The sequence below is a fragment of the Syngnathus scovelli genome, chromosome 2 (assembly GCF_024217435.2).
Source record: "Syngnathus scovelli strain Florida chromosome 2, RoL_Ssco_1.2, whole genome shotgun sequence".
NCBI lineage: Eukaryota > Metazoa > Chordata > Actinopteri > Syngnathiformes > Syngnathidae > Syngnathus > Syngnathus scovelli.
The window spans coordinates 23,241,454-23,258,547 of NC_090848.1; the positions used below are offsets into that span (position 1 = coordinate 23,241,454).

The window sequence follows — 17,094 nt, forward strand, 5'->3', positions numbered from 1 at the left end:
TCACGAGATTTACAGGCTGAGTGAGGGTTATTTTATTGTTTTCTCAGTGTATATGTGTTATTTCTTGACAGAGGCAAAGAGCAGAACTACACATGAGCACACATAATAAAGAGCTGAGATGAGAGTGGCGCTATGAGCAGTAAGGGAATTAGTGTTTAGTACAAGCTGGAGAAGCACCCCAGTGGAAACACAGAGAAAGAAATAAAAGCAATTGAATTGATTGCCCAACACACACGCGCGCACGCACACATGCTAGCTATTATATGTTGATCTGTACCTCACAACATGTGAGTTGTTGTGTGCCCAACATACTTTATTTTCAAATTATCTCTTTGCCTGCCTCTTCCTTTCTCTCGGGTATTGTCTTTTGCCCTAGCAGCTCTTGCTCCAGCTCCACTCTCACATCACAACATCGTAATAAATGCCAGCGAGCGACCTGAGGCGGCCGAGCGCTCGGCTCAATATCCAACGCACACTTGTCAACTGGGGCAATGAGCTTGGGAGTAATCAGTCGACCAATTCCTGTTTAATGTTTTGCAGGCCAAAGTGATATTAATGGCAAAATATGTTGCGCGCTTTCAGATGCGTCTCGGATATTGATTGCGTTATTGTTTCCTAATTACACCCATTGCAATTCTTACAAGGGTGTGGGAATCTAATAACGCTTCTACTGACGAATCACAAACCGGAGAGACTCGGAAACAAGGTTTTCAACGTTTTTCTTTACTGCTTGCATGGTCGGGGAAATCCGGAAAGATATTAAGTATCGATCGATAAAAACTGAGCTGGAGAAAAAAAAGGAAGTATCATCAAATATGTGGTGATCGTTACAGGCTCAATGACTGCAGGCATTTTGTAAGTGTCTGAGCGGCTCTTAAATGTATTTATTTAATTTTATAACACACAGGCCGGCAAGACCGACGGTCGTAAAGCGCTAGCTGCAATGACGGCTGCATTTCACCGTTGTCAATTCCATTTGTGTAGCAAGCATTCGTTTGCCACGATTGTTGTAACTTGTGATGTTCTTCAGTGTTCTGCTGTTTTCTGCATGTGTGCAACGCCTTCAGGGATGCTAAAACATGAAACGAGTTGGTGAGAGACAAGAAAAGGGGGGAGGAAGTAGCGCCCATCTGTCTGCTTGATGTGATGTTTCCCAAACAGGAGTCAGCACACAAAATGGGTCACTGGTAGTTTTCTTTTCTTTTTTTTTGGGGGGGGGGGCTGAGCAGAGTAATATGCTGTCATATATTTGATTAATGTCTGAGCAATTATCTGGGTAAGGGACCCCTTAGAAGGACGTAGAACATTTTCCAAACTCTGCTAGTTTATTGATGATTTGTTTTAACTGCTAGAGGCCATTACATCTAATTAGTTACAATTGTTATTATTTTTATTTCATTGCATTTACTGAACGACCGCCTCACAGTTAGGAGGGTGCGAATTTGATTCTACCTTCGGCCCTCCCTGTGTGGAGTTTGCATGTTCTCCCCGTGTCCATGTGGGTTTTCTCCAGGCAATCCGGTTTCCTCCCACATCCCAAAAGCATGCTTGGTCGGCCGATTGAGCACTCCAAATTGTCCCTAAGTGTGAGTGCGAGTGCAAATGATTGTTCGTCTCTATGTGCCCTGCGATTGGCTGGCAACCAGTTCAGGGTGTCCCCCGCCTACTGCCCGATGACTGGTGGGATAGGCTCCAGCACGCCTGCAACCCTCGTGGGGACAAGTGGTTCAGATGATGGATGGATGGATGGATGGATGGATGGACGGACGGACGGACGGACGGACGGACGGACGGACGGACGGACGGACGGACGGATGGATGGATTTACTAAAGATGCAATTAGACCAAGTTTTATGAGACGTGTCAGAAAAGTTCCAGGATGCTGAATAATAATGGATTTTTTTTTTTTTACTTGAAGTATATAGTACAACACTCGCTTCGTCAATATGGGGAGAAAAAAACAAAATATTTTTTCTATAGTTTTCAGAAAAAGTCATTTGAAAATAAGTAAATAGTAAATATCATGAATTTTTATTTGCCAAATGCAATCTGAGCGACAGTTACTGACACAGAATATTAAACATTAAAATAATATTTGCAGTTATGTTATGTCAGCAATCGCATTCTGATTGTTCCTTAATCTGCATTTCCTGCAAAGAATCTGACTTTAGCAAAAAGCGTTGTTAGCGTGACAATTTACTGGATTGGCTATGTTGCTGTCACGTCTGAAGAGTTGCACAGCAGGAATGTACCGATGATCTATAGGATTGTGTACACTACAGTGTGTGTGTTCACGCATGCTTGTGTATCAGGTGCACCGTGCTCACATGAGATCTGACATGCAAGACCTGTAAGTTCTTGTTCACAGAGGCAGAAGTAACTAACCACATACGCTCCGCTCCTCGGGCTCCATTAACCAGGCGGACATTGATTTTAAAAAATAAATAAATAAACATTTTATGAAGACACATACACACACACTACTCAACGTAGGTTTCCTAATTTTATGAGTGGTGTGTCCAAATAAATGAACTTTGCTCAAAGTTAGCAATGGAATTTTGCCGTGGTTCTATTATTTTCCTAAACTTTAGTTCCAACATTTAAGCTAATTCACATCAAGCTTGTGTCTAACACAGTTATTCTCAAAGCGTGGCGGCCCAAAGGCGTAGAAAGCAAAGCCTGGACAGTGACATGTGCTGGCGCCATATTGTAACCCAGCTTGAGATGATTCACCATTCATTATGCAATGCTATGCAATGCATCATTTGAACATTTTCAAAATGTACCATTGTGGATATTAACCACAGATCATAGTCTATCTATCGATCGATCGATCGGTCCGTCCGTCCGTCCGTCCGTCCGTCCGTCCGTCCGTCCGTCCATCCATCCATCCATCCATCCATCCATCCATCCATCCATCCATCCATCCATCCATCCATCTATCTATTGTTGGATTTTGTCCACAATTTAGGGAGCGCATTATCTGCGCCTCACGGCAAAAGCCATTGCCAATCACCTGTTATCCAATTTACTCACTGCGTGTTTGTTTGATTTCTTCAGATTTAGGAAAATGCTAAGACACTGAAGCAGAAATTAGACTTACACAGGTTGGTTGAGTTCAATCACAATTCTTGTTCAAAAAGCTCTGTTTTCAGGAAAGTACAATACAGCGCTGGGCCCTTCAAGAGCGGAAAGTCTCCATTCAGAAAAGGCAACGTTCAAGGTTCTTTGGTTAGTTTATATCAGTTGCACATGCCAGTGTGGGCCGAGTTTGATGGGTGATGAGTCTTTGGGGTGGGGCAAGTTCGCCATGGGAGTGGGTGCTGGTTATGGGCGATTCGGTGTGTGTGGGGGCTGTTGTCTTCCATCCTGTCTTTCGGCCTTGGCGATGATCTTTGGCCGAGTCCTTGGCTGGCTCCCTCTGGCACCTGCTGGTTTTATCTCCACGTGACCTTCCTGTGAACATTCTTCTCCAATCTTGGACATACACTGTCGTACCTCATTCTTTCAATTTTGTCATTTTGTACGAAATTATGTTAGCTTTTGGCTGTGACATCATTAATCTATTGCTGTTCTTTTGATACTTCATGTCTTTGCTTATTCTTAGTTTAATCATGCTTCCAACCGTATCTTTTCTTTCATCCATCCATCCATCCATCTTCTTCCGCTTATCCGGGGTCGGGTCGCGGGGGCAGCAGCTTTAGGAGGGACTCCCAGACTTCCCTCTCCCCAGCCACTTCATCCAGCTCATCCCGGGGGATCCCAAGGCGTTCCCAGGCCAGCTGAGAGACATAGTCTCTCCAGCGCGTCCTGGGTCGTCCCCGGGGTCTCCTACCGGTGGGACATGCCCGGAACACCTCCCCAGGGAGGCGTCCAGGAGGCATCCTGATAAGATGCCCGAGCCACCTCATCTGGCTCCTCTCAACGTGGAGGAGTAGCGACTCTACTCCGAGTCTCTCCCGGATGACCGAGCTGCTCACCCTATCGCTAAGGGAGAGCCCAGACATCCTGCGGAGAAAACTCATTTCGGCCGCTTGTATCCGGGATCTCGTTCTTTCGGTCACGACCCATAGCTCGTGACCATAGGTGAGGGTAGGAGCGTAAATCGACCGGTAAATTGAGAGCTTTGCCTTTTGGCTCAGCTCTCTCTTCACCACAACGGACCGGTACAGGGTCCGCATTACTGCCGACGCTGCACCGATCCGCCTGTCGATCTCGCGCTCCATCCTCCCCTCACTCGTGAACAAGACTCGAAGATACTTGAACTCCTCCACTTGGGGCAGGATCTCATCCCCGATCCGGAGAGGGCATTCCACCCTTTTCCGATCGAGGACCATGGACTCGGATTTGGAGGTGCTGACCCTCATCCCGACCGCTTCACACTCAGCTGCGAACCGTTCCAGCGAGAGCTGGAGATCACGGCCTGAAGAAGCCAACAGCACCACGTCATCTGCAAAAAGCAGAGACGCGATGCTGAGGTCCCCAAACCGGACCCCCTCAACGCCTCGGCTGCGCCTAGAAATTCTGTCCATAAAAATTATGAACAGAATCGGTGACAAAAGGGCAGCCTTGGCGGAGTCCAACCCTCACTGGGAACGAATCCGACTTACTGCCGGAAATGCGGACCAGACTCTGGCATCGGTGATACAGGGACCGAACCGCCCTTATCAGTTGGCTCGGCACCCCGTACTCCCGAAGCACCCTCCACAGAACCTCCCGAGGGACACGGTCGAACGCCTTCTCCAAGTCCACAAAACACATGTGGACTGGTTGGGCGAACTCCCATGCACCCTCGAGGATCCTGCCGAGGGTGTAGAGCTGGTCCACTGTTCCACGGCCAGGACGAAAGCCACACTGTTCCTCCTGAATCCGAGGTTCGACCTCCCGACGGACCCTCCTCTCCAGCACCCCTGAATAGACCTTACCAGGGAGGCTGAGGAGTGTGATTCCCCTGTAATTGGAACACACCCTCCGGTCCCCCTTCTTAAAGAGGGGAACCACCACCCCAGTCTGCCAATCCAGAGGCACTGTCCCCGATGTAGAGGCGTGTCAGCCATGACAGCCCCACAACATCCAGAGCCTTTAAGAACACCGGGCGGATCTCATCCACCCCCGGGGCCTTGCCACCGAGGAGTTTTTTAACTACCTCAGTGACTTCGACCCCAGAGATTGGAGAATCCGCCTCAGAGTCTCCAGGCCCTGCTTCCTCAATGGAAGGCGTGTAGGTGGAATTGAGGAGGTCTTCGAAGTATTCTCCCCACCGACTCACGACGTCCCCAGTCGAGGTCAGCAGCACGCCATCCCCACTGTAAACAGTGTTGACGTTGCACTGCTTCCCCCTCCTGAGACGCCGGATGGTGGACCAGAATTTCCTCGAAGCCGTCCGAAAGTCATTCTCCATGACCTCACCAAACTCCTCCCACGCCCGGGTTTTTGCCCCAGCAACCGCCGAAGCCGCGTTCCGCTTGGCCATCCGGTACCTGTCAGCTGCCTCCGGAGTCCCGCAGGCCAAAACGGCCCGATAGGACTCCTTCTTCAGCTTGACTGCATCCCTTACCGCCGGTGTTCACCAGCGGGTTCAGGGATTGCCGCCACGACAGGCACCAACGACCTTACGGCCACAGCTCCGGTCGGCCGCCTCAACAATGGAGGCGCGGAACATGGTCCACTCAGATTCAATGTCCCCCGCCTCCCCCGGGACGTGGGAAAAGCTCTGCCGGAGGTGGGAGTTGAAACTCTTCCTGACAGGAGATTCTGCCAGACGTTCCCAGCAGACCCTCACAGAGCGTTTGGGTCTGCCAGGTCGGACCGGCATCTTCCCCCACCATCGGAGCCAACCCACCACCAGGTGGTGATCAGTTGACAGCTTCGCCCCTCTCTTCACCCGAGTGTCCAAAACATGCGGCCGCAAATCCGATGACACGACTACAAAGTCGATCATCGAACTGCGGCCTAGGGTGTCCTGGTGCCAAGTGCACACATGGACACCCTTATGCTTGAACATGGTGTTCATTATTGAAAATCCATGTCGAGCACAGAAGTCCAACAATAGAACACCGCTCGGGTTCAGATCGGGGGGGCCGTTCCTCCCAATCACGCCCTTCCAGGTCTCACTGTCATTGCCCACGTGAGCATTGAAGTCACCCAGTAGAACGATGGAGTCCCCAGAAGGAGCGCTCTCCAGCACTTCCTCCAGGGACCCCAAGAAGGGTGGGTACTCTGAGCTGCTGTTTGGTGCATAGACACAAACAACAGTCAGGACCCGTCCCCCCACCCGAAGGCGGAGGGAGGCTACCCTCTCGTTCACCGGGGTGAACCCCAATGTGCAGGCGCCCAGCCGGGGGCAATAAGTATACCCACACCTGCTCGACGCCTCTCACCGTGGGCAACTCCAGAGTGGTAGAGAGTCCAGCCCCTCTCGAGAGGGCTTGTACCGGAACCCAAACTGTGCGTGGAGGCTAGTCCGACTATATCTAGTCGGAATTTTTCTGCCTCGCACACCAGCTCGGGCTCCTTTCCAGCCAGAGAGGTGACATTCCATGTCCCAAGAGCCAGCTTCTGCAGCCGGGGATCAGACCGCCAAGGTCCCTGCCTTTGGCTGCCGCCCAGCACACATTGCACCCGACCCCTTTGGCCCCTCCCACAGGTGGTGAGCCCATGGGAAGGGGGACCCACGTTTCCTTTTCGGGCTATGCCCGGCCGGGCCCAATGGGCGAAGGCCCGGCCACCAGACGCTCGCCTTCGAGCCCCGCCTCCAGGCCTGGCTCCAGAGGGAGGCCCCGGTGACCCGCGTCCGTATCTTTTCTTTGTTAGGCAAAATATTTCCCTCTGTGCAGAGCGTTCAGTAGTAATCAAAAACTGGCGTCTAGCATTAGTCAAAACATAAGATACAATCAAGTACTGAACAGTCAAGACGACTCTGGCCGTGTCCATGATTTAGAGAAAAAACATCAGGCATGCATTACACAGTTCCTTAAGGCTCATTAAGCTATTTAGGCAATATATCAAAAGTCATTTGTTATTTCAAAGTGCTCAGAAATATATATCAGATCATAAAGTTATAAAAACCTTTCTCATCACCACTTATCAAAAATGTCTAGTTATGTCTTCTTTATTGATTTGGTGTGTAGGTATAATTATAATCTTAAAGTGTTTCTTTTATTGATTTAATATGTGAATATACTTTTCTGCTTATGTACTTTATTCAATGAGGTTTGAGCATATCTGTTTTTGTAGCGAGGTAGGACTTTGTGTATTTCGACCCCATTCCTTCACTATCTATCTATCTATCTATCTATCTATCTATCTATCTATCTATCTATCTATCTATCTATCTATCTATCTATCTATCTATCTATCTATCTATCTATCTATCTATCTATCTCTGCCTCCCTGCCTGCCCGCCCGCCTGCCTGCCTATCTATCTATTTATAACTGTCAGTCTGTCAGTCAGTCTGTCTGTCTGTCTGCCTGCCTGCCTGCCTGCCTGCCTGCCTGCCTGCCTGCCTGCCTGCCTGCCTGCCTGCCTGCCTGCCTGCCTGCCTGCCTGCCTGCCTGCCTGCCTGCCTGCCTGCCTGCCTGCCTGCCTGCCTGTCCATCTATCTGTCTATCCATCCATCCAGCCATCCATCCATCTCTACAGTTCAGTTCAATTTTAGCACAAATAATTTGTATTTAACCTTTAGAAACAGTTTGTCCCCCATAATGAAATATCTAGTCTGGCACCTGGGGGCAGTGCCCTGGTGGCCCCCCTCTCGCTGCATAAGTATGCATATTTTACAACCACAGTTAGGATTAATGAATGTAAAGCAAACACATTATTTGGGAATAAGCATCTAAAACCGATTGCACTCTGCGGGACTGAACATGAGTTTCAGCACATTGAATTCAGTTTTCTAAGAATAACCTTGACTTGTCACCCTCTAAGCTGATGAAAAGATGTTCCGTTCCATTCATTATAGAGCTTCTCTGCAAACTCAACTCCGCACTTGTGAACAAGCATGACGACAACAGCGCAAGCGATTTGAAATGAAAGTGCAATGTCTCCGACCTCTATGCATTCACACCCGACTTTTTGTTGCACGTGCAGAGGTGTCCCCTTGCCATATGCAAAATTACAGTGCTTTTTCATTAGTTCTTTTTTTAGCTTGGCTTCAACATTTTAGAGCCGCGTGAAATTCACAAGCCAGCGGCATTTTATGGAACAATAACACTCGTTTCTTTGTATTTCCCAGCAACTCCCAGAAAGCTTTAACATAGTGTAAACATGTCTTAAAAGAAATATGCAAACATAACATTTCCTATTATTCATATCATAGAGGGGTGCAAAGCATTCAAACAAAAATTTCAGGTGCCATTTTGATATTTTTCATATATAATTGGCTTTGTTCAAGTATTTCCCAGCAACCTATTTTGACCTGCGCCAAAAAATTTTGCTTGGCAGAAATGCTCAAACATATTGCAACATAGCTTAGTCCCCACGGGGGTCGCGGGCGTGCTGGAGCCTATCCCAGCCGTCATCGGGCAGTAGGCGGGGGACACCCTGAACTGGTTGCCAGCCAATCGCAGGGCACACAGAGACAGACAACCAATCGCACTCACACTCACACCTAGGGACAATTTGGAGTCTTCAATCGGCCTACCAAGCATGTTTTTAGAATGTGGGAGGAAACCGGAGTGCCCGGAGAAAACCCACGCGGGCCCGGGGAGAACATGCAAACTCCACACAGGGAGGGCCGGAGGTGGAACCGAACCCGCACCTTCCTAACTGTGAGGCGGACGTGCTACCCAGTGCGCCACCGAGCCGCCCTCATCATATGTGTTTATTTATTTATTTATTTATTTATTTATTTATTTGTTTGTTTGTTTATTTGATTATTTGTTTATTGTTTTATTTTTCAACAGCTGTCTTGTCAGTATGGCCTATTTGGGACAGCCCTTCATAAAGAGACACACGCACACACTAAGGCACGCACTTTCACTGTTGGAAACGTTCACACGCTCACACACTTGCGAAGCTGTGAGGAGGCAAGTCTCAAATCTGCCTCTGCAGTTTTGTGTTTTTGCACTGCTGCAATATTTTCTATATGTTGAGCCAAGTTGAAGAGCCCCATCCGTTCGCACCTCTTTTCTCATCTTTCATCTTTCTCACCACTCTGTTCTCATCACCCTTCCTCCCTTTTTGCCTCCTACTCAGCCTCGACTTCCAGGTTGCTTCTGACTCAGTATTCTGCACGCATATAAGTGTTTCTACAGTATCTTTAGATTGTTCCTAGTGACAAAAAAAAGTCCAGTGACCTCACGGGAGAGCCGTACACCCAAAGAAAAGAGGTAACCATAAGCCATGAATAAAATACATGATATAGTTTTAGATTAGAATTGAAAAACATTCAAGAGGTGAGACATATTTTAGAACTACTTAGAAGTTTGACCATGAATAAAAAATGGCTAAAAGTCTAAAAAATGGTTTCACTGACACTGCCTCACATAGATAGATGAAGATAACAGTACTATTTCTTGACAGTAATCGTCTCTGTGCCTGCAAAGTGACTTGTTCTCCACCAATGCTCTTCATCTGTACTCGAGAACTCAGGGCACAAATATACAGGTGTCATCGTTTTAGCGATCGATTTGACCCACATGCAGAAAAACCAACTCAGACGTCCAGAATGAGTGAGGAGTGTTTATTGGAGGGGCTGCGGTGGAGGTAGAGCGGGATGATCGGAGCCAGGAGCACGGAGCGTGGCAGCAGTGGCGGAGCGTGAGGAGTTCGGCCAGGACGGGGTGGATCTTGGCGGTGATTGGTGGAGGTAATCTACAAGCAGGATGCACAAGATTTGGTCAGAGAATTCAACGTGGCTGTGGCGGAGCTCTTACTGTGAACCAGAGGATCTGAAGAACTTGGCGTCAGAGAGCAAGGCGAGAACTATGAGCAAGGAGCTAGAGACACAACTATGGAGAAGATCACAGCGAAGGGACACTCAGGCGATGAGTAGTCGACAGCATGCTCCTTAAGATCACTCCTTAACGAGCCTGATGAGTCACACCTGGGCCCTCTGCACTCTGCTCACAGTTGCTCCCTGTGGATAAAAGAAACACGCCACCCAGGACCCTGGCACCAGGGAAGGGTTACATTTTGTATATAAACATTAATTTGTCAATTTTCAACAAAAAAAATACAGACATATGCATATACAATGAAGCCTCGGTTTTCGAACGTCCCGGTTCTCAAACAAATAGGTATTCAAACAAAAAATTCGAGATTTTTTTGCTTCGGATGTTGGACGAAATTCGGTTGTCGAACCACGCGAGATGAGCCGAGAGGACCCGCATGCCAACTGACTCCATTATTACGTTCTCGTTACTCTGAGGATTGCATCAACTCTAATCATGCCTCCAAAGGAAGCAAGTGGGAGCAGTAAAGCCATCCTAAAACACAAAGACGCTGAGCGCCCGGCGCGCTGCGGTTGCGCGATCGGACCAAATTAAGCTCCCTGCGCACTGATGTCCACTTAAATTTTGGAAAGTACATCAGGACTTTAAAAATATTTACTTAATTTCAGCGACGGCTCTGTCACAATAATACGGCCGGCCAGCGCGGTGCAGTTGCGCGGTCGGCGACGCGCTACGGTTGCGCGTTTGCCGGTGCACTGAAGTTGCGCGATTGGACAAAAATGCGCAAATGAAAAAATGCTTAAAAGAGGCGTTTTTTTTTTTTTTTGGGCTTGGAACGGATTAATTTTTCTTCCATTATTTGTAATGGGAAAATATGATTTGGAATTCGAACTATTCACTTCTCGAACAGCCTTCTGGTACGGATTGTGTTCGAAAACCGAGGTTCCACTGTATTTTGTCAATATTTGAAATGGTATTTTTGTCATACATCTTGTTCGCAAGTGTGTCATGCTATGTGACCCCCAAGTAGTGTTGCCATATTTTACTTGCGCCACTTTTTGCCTGTTGATCAAACTCCATTCACATCAAACCTCACTTTCACCATCCTGGAAACTGTCACGGGGGATGATGTTACATTTACATAATCTCCTCTCAGGGCTCGGCCTTTTGTCAAATCCACCGCTCATTTCCCCCTCTACCTCCTCACATATGGGCACGCATGCGCATGTTCATCATCAAGTCAAACTCTTAAGCGTGTGTGACATATTTGCGTTGACCTTTGCACTTCACTCAAACCGACACATTTATGAACGCACATGTCGACACACATACGTGTATCCCAGTGCTCTGGATTAGAGATGCAGATTAGAGATTAGGGCCAGCAGCGAGATTACACAATTCTCACAAATCCCGCCTATCCTGAAGCGCCGACTCTGCAATAGTGATGGTACATCGTCACATTGATATTTGTACCATAATTCTAAATTAGCACTCTCCAAATGTCATTACTGCTGAGGATTTCCATTGTTTTCTGTTCTAACCATTCTCCATTTGTTATTCGTTCTTGTCTCCCTCTGTCAGTTTATCTTCAGAAACCCAATTCTGAAGTCACTGCAGCTTTATTAGTTCACTTAATAACCTCAGTTGATCAGTGCTTTTTCGAAAGTGATCTCATCACTTCGACTTGGTCAGCTTTCTGGATTCATTTTTAGAAATTCAGATGGATAAGGTGGCAAGAACTATGCTCTCGGTTGAAAATATATAAATGTAAGTGTACTATAACTAGCAAAGGCCATAAATAGGAACATTGACATGTTTTGGGTTCTAAAGACCACGCAATGAATGAATGAATGAATGAATGAATGGATGGATGGATGGATGGATGGATGGATGGATGGATGGATGGATGGATGGATGGATGGATGGATGGATGGATGGATGGATGGATGGATGGATGGATGGATGGATGGATGGATGGATGGATGGATGGATGAAACATGATGTGCCTAAACTGCAGCCTTTCATCTTTAATTTGAGGGCTTTACATTCAAATCAGATGAACAATGCCAGAATTACAGAAGTCTGTATCTGAGACCAAAGGTTATGGGACAGCTCAGCTGGTCCACGGCCAGGTGTGCCAAAGGAACTCATTCCTATTGTTTTTATTGATAATTGCTGACAAAATCAGCTGGATGATTTCTAAAGTGTACCGGGCAATATTTTCTGCTCATATTCAACCAGATGCTTCAGAACTCATTTCAGAACTCCTTTAGTATGCAAATCAGTTGCCGAACTGAATTACTTTTATCCCATTAAAAAGTGGGCAGCATCCAATGATGACAACATTTGATCTGGCCAAACCCCAATATTTATGGGCTTAACTGTAACCGTTGGAATGCTGCACAAGAAGGAGGAACAAGCAGTTGAAGAGATGCCGTTAAGCTTCCACAGAGCGGCTCGGACGTGGGTGGGAGAAGGTGCACCGTATTGATTGCTGATTCATCACTTTTTTTTCTTTTTTTTTTTACCTGGAAGTTCAGGCACACTTATTTTAAAATGGACGACATATTGCAGTGTGTTTGTGTATCCGTGTGCGTTATCTATACGCTGTATATCCAGGGAGAAGTGAAAAGTCAAATTATCTCCTCACATGAATAAACGTGTGAATTTAAACTTTCTCTCATCTGCAGTTAGCGTTGCTCATTTGACCTATATGAAGCTTCGTTTGAACTTGATAAATGTCGCAAATAATCAACAGAGTGAAGAAGAGAAGCTTATTTGACACGCAGAGTATCAGTAGCATACGACCGGAAGCTTTAGCATTTGCATTTGGTTCCGAAATTGACGTCATTTAATTAGAGTTGCACTTTTGCATTAAAGATACATTCCTGAGTTGTCCTTAAACATTTTATCAATATTATCGTCCGAATAACGTGTGTACTCTGCTTCCTGTACTTGTGTATTAGGTGAATGCCGTCATGCCATTTGGGTGCCTTGCTCTGCGAGATGGGCAGACCTATGACAGTATATCTGATGTGACAGACAAATATGAGATTGGCCAAGTCCTCCGAGCGTAAGTACCGTAAATCTTGGTGTAATGTGTTTTTATTCTCTTTCCTTTCCTGCAATGTTTAATTCATTGACAGTGCCATTCGTAATAGGCTGAATGCATAAAAAGGAATTGTTGTCAGTAAGTCCAATTTTAGGAGGGCTTGAGATGGCGATGATTTATTCAGACGGACTGAAGTTGGTAAAATGAAGCCTGTAAGTGGCAAAATTAGGAGATTTACTTGTGTTAATTTTTCAAAGTCGGCCAACCAACCGTATGATTTTGCGGTGTGAAAATCACTGCTGCAATTTGCCCTACTGAAAACGTTTTCTTGAAACATTGTAGCAACACACACACACTCATGGCCATATGGCAATGTCGGCATCTGGCCTCAGAGATTTGTGCACGTCATTTATATAACACATACAAGCCCAAACTTAAGTGCACTTCATCACAGGGTGAAGAGAATATGAGAATTCTAATTGTTCTGCCTTTTTTTAGAATATTTAATTAACATGTCATGAGCCTCATATTCAACAAATAATTATATGGATGCAATTTTCTGTGCTGTCTTTCTTAACTATAACAAAAAATATATATATTTAATTTTGCATATCACTGCTTCTCAATTTATTTCAAACCTTCAAACATTTTTGTTATCATTTTGTATCACTGAAATAAAAGGCGGTAAGATTATAAGACTGGGTTTTAATAAACTGGCTTATTTCTCTTCCTATCTTGTTGTTGTGACGTATAGGAAAGAGTTCTGTGAGCTGTGCCTGGCTAAGGAAAGACAAACAAACAAAGTGTTTGTCTGCAAGAAATTCCTCAAGAAAGATGGCAGGAAAGTCCGCAAGGCCGCCAAGAATGAGATCATGATCCTTAAATTGTACGCAGTCAATCTGTGGACAGAAGGAAGTATAATTGAGTAGTAGATGGAATAAAAAGAGAGAATTTGACATATTCCATCATTTTCTCCAGTTATAAATTGTGCTCGACATCTGTGATTCCCAACCACTGTGCTCAAACATATTATTAAGGCGTCATGAGAGCTCATCAGGTGTCCAATTTTACTTAAATGAGAGCTGGAAATTTCCACATACGCCCCTCAAAAAAAAAAAAACGTTTTATTCAAATTTGTTAAAACAGTAGTTGTTGTAGCCTAACTGTAGTACACAATATAAATATGATCTTGCACCTGATACAGGAAACCATAGCACCAAGAAAAAAAATAAACAATAAGAGACACTCACAATGTGTCAGTCAGTTACCAGAATAGTTCCGTATTCACAATGGACTGCTGCTATAAGGCGAAATGTTATTGGCTCAAAGTTGTTGTTTTTTTGGGCTGTTGTTTTTTGCAAGGCCACAGTCCGGCCTACTATCTTTGATTTGGTTGTTTTCCTCAGGTGTGCTGGTTTCTTGCATAATAAAAAAACAATAGAAGCACAAGAGTTGGACAAAAGCAGTTGATTTTTTTTCACTCATATTTATCATGCACTAATCAAGTCATAAAGCCAGAACTAAAGTAAACTAAGAAAATAGTGTGTTGAATTTACTCAATTTTTTCAAGTGGCTCCAGTGTAGTTGCACAAAATAAAAGCAACTGAATTCAGATGATTTTATTTTGTGCAGCCGCTACACAAAATAAAATCATCTGAATTCAGTTGCTTTTATTTCGTGCAACTACTTGATGAAATAAAATAGAATAAATTCCCCCAAAAAATCTGTGTGGTGTTTATATTGTATGACAAAAAAAAAATACTCTATCTTAGTTTAACTGTGCATGGCAGTGATGTATAATGAATTAATAAGTGTGTGTTTAACTAAACAGCCCCAGATTCCTTACTGACAATTTGTGATCAAATTAAAACGAAATCATCTCTGCCAGTATTAATATTTTGAATGAGATTTTTGTTTGACAAAATATGCTGCTTGGTTTAATAAATTTTGGGAAACACTGCAGTCGACACTGACAAATCTACTACAGACACCAATACAGCATTCATACAAGGGACATGTTGACGTCCTTCTAATTTTACGCTTTTCTCATTTTATGCTTTTGTAGGGTCAACCACCCAAACATCCTTCAGCTAATAGACACGTTTGAGACCAGGAAAGAATACTACATCATCCAGGAACTGTGAGTATCTTTATTTTCTTGGAGAGTACAGTATCTTTCTTGAATGTCCATGCATGTAAATGACAATCGGAAAGGACAGTCGGAAATCCATCTGCTCAAGGAGCCGACCAGAGCAGGTGCCGTTGTTACTGTGGGCTCTCGTGCAGTCCGGGAGGTGTGTGGTTTGATGAGATATTGGTTTCTCCACCACTCTACACTATTCATTGGCCCTGAAGTGATGCTTTACGTTAAGTGAATCGATACGTCGAGGGCAGTCAGTCAAGCATGTTTGCAACTCCTTGTCACGCAATAGTTGCAGATGTGTGGCAAAAGCAATTCAGCTGGACAGATTGGGTTATTGCAGTCGTGCCGTCGTTTTTTTGCAGGCACTCGGCCAGGGCCTGCTTTGGGCAAGACATAAGTGCCTCATCTATCATTTCTATTATTTTCAAAGATAAATAATGAGACATGCTAGTGTTGTTTTAATTGCTCACAGTGGTACCTTGGGGTCGGTGGAAGCAGATTGTCTCCCTAATAGACAAGATAGAACAAACGCAGTTTTTTTTTACTGCGTTAAAAGCAATTCATGGCATTGCAACATGTGGCTGACAGCAGCAACTTTGCTCTCCGCTCATATTTGTGAATGCGCAACAGGGCCACGGGCGGAGATGTTTTTGACTGGATCCAAGACCAAGGCAACTACACAGAAAGAGATGCCTCCAACGTCATCAGACAGGTCCTGGAAGCTGTGGCATACTTGCACTCTCTCAACATTGTCCACAGGAACCTGAAGGTACTTTTGTGTCCTGTCATTTGTCACTTTGGCCTTTGTGATCAACACCATTGCTTCTCACTGCTCGCTTCGGGGATGGGTTAAATGCAGAGACAAATTTCACCACACCCACACATGTGTGTGTCAATCATTGGGTCTTTACCTTTACCTTTCAGTGCCCATTTGGCCTCAAACGACCTCTGGTGGTAGAAGGGGAATTTTTTTTAGGATTCACTATATGTAGGATTGACTTATTTAATTAAAGTCAATTAAATAGATGAAGATCTATACCGAAGTTTTTACCCCTCATTAATGTGCAACAACTAAAACTAAAACAGTTCTTTATTCGCCGCCTCCAATAGAATGTGTAAAAGTGATTGTCAGTGCATATTGTCGCAGCAGTTCACAGTGAGCAATTAGTACTTTTGTGCAATTTACATCTGCACAAAGCGACAGGATGACCTTTGAAAAAGACCAAAGTATTTGACATTCAAATAGACGGAGAAAATGAGCTGACCTCTAAAACATCAATCAGTTGTTGTGCATAGTTCAGGGTTCAGAAACTCTCAGATTTTCCGATTCAGTCTGCGGGTTTCATTATCTTGTTGGAATGCTCTTTTTGTTCTAAATGTGTGAAATTATTTGTCCCCCTCTACTTTGCATAGCTGGAAAACCTCATGTACTACACTGAAAACAACCACAACAAAGTCGTTCTGCGAGATTTTTATCTGTCTAGATTTGAGAATGGGCCCATTACGGAACCTTGTGGCACACCAGAATACTTGGGTAAGATTTTATCACTGAATCCAAATAATAATTGGGATTTGTCCTCACGTACATATACTTATCTTGTGTTATTTCTTTCGCATTTTTTAAAAGCACCATTTTTTTTTACACTTTACACACATCTTCACACTCCTATTTCCCCAAATATTAGGATGTGTTTGACCTATATGAAAAAGAAGACTGAAGAGCATCCCTACCATTAAAACTTATAATATAATAGTATAATTTATTTTTAATTTATAAGTATATTAATATGAACAGTGAACCCATATGCTGGGTAGAATTCTGACCAAGATGTGATGCTATATACGGATGTGAACCTATTACGATCATTTCGATCAAACATCTCTGTGCCATGCCTCAGCACCTGAAGTAGTGGCTCGTCATCGATATGGCCGACCTGTGGACTGCTGGGCTGTGGGTGTCATTATGTTCATACTGTAAGTCTTCATTATATGTACAAAACAACCA

General features: G+C 44.9%; 1 protein-coding gene across 2 annotated transcripts in view; it reads left to right on the forward strand.

Annotated features, from left to right (window-relative positions):
- Nucleotides 1–17,094, forward strand: part of camkvl (CaM kinase-like vesicle-associated, like) — a 42,196-nt gene that overhangs the window by 20,754 nt on the left and 4,348 nt on the right. For both annotated transcript variants that reach the window (XM_049754645.2, XM_049754646.1), the window contains exons 2-7: nucleotides 12,861–12,967; nucleotides 13,701–13,832; nucleotides 15,012–15,086; nucleotides 15,720–15,858; nucleotides 16,503–16,623; nucleotides 16,988–17,063. In XM_049754645.2, coding sequence (XP_049610602.1) covers nucleotides 12,873–12,967; nucleotides 13,701–13,832; nucleotides 15,012–15,086; nucleotides 15,720–15,858; nucleotides 16,503–16,623; nucleotides 16,988–17,063 — 638 coding nt within the window. In that variant the 5' untranslated portion in view covers nucleotides 12,861–12,872. The remainder of the gene's footprint in view (nucleotides 1–12,860; nucleotides 12,968–13,700; nucleotides 13,833–15,011; nucleotides 15,087–15,719; nucleotides 15,859–16,502; nucleotides 16,624–16,987; nucleotides 17,064–17,094) is intronic.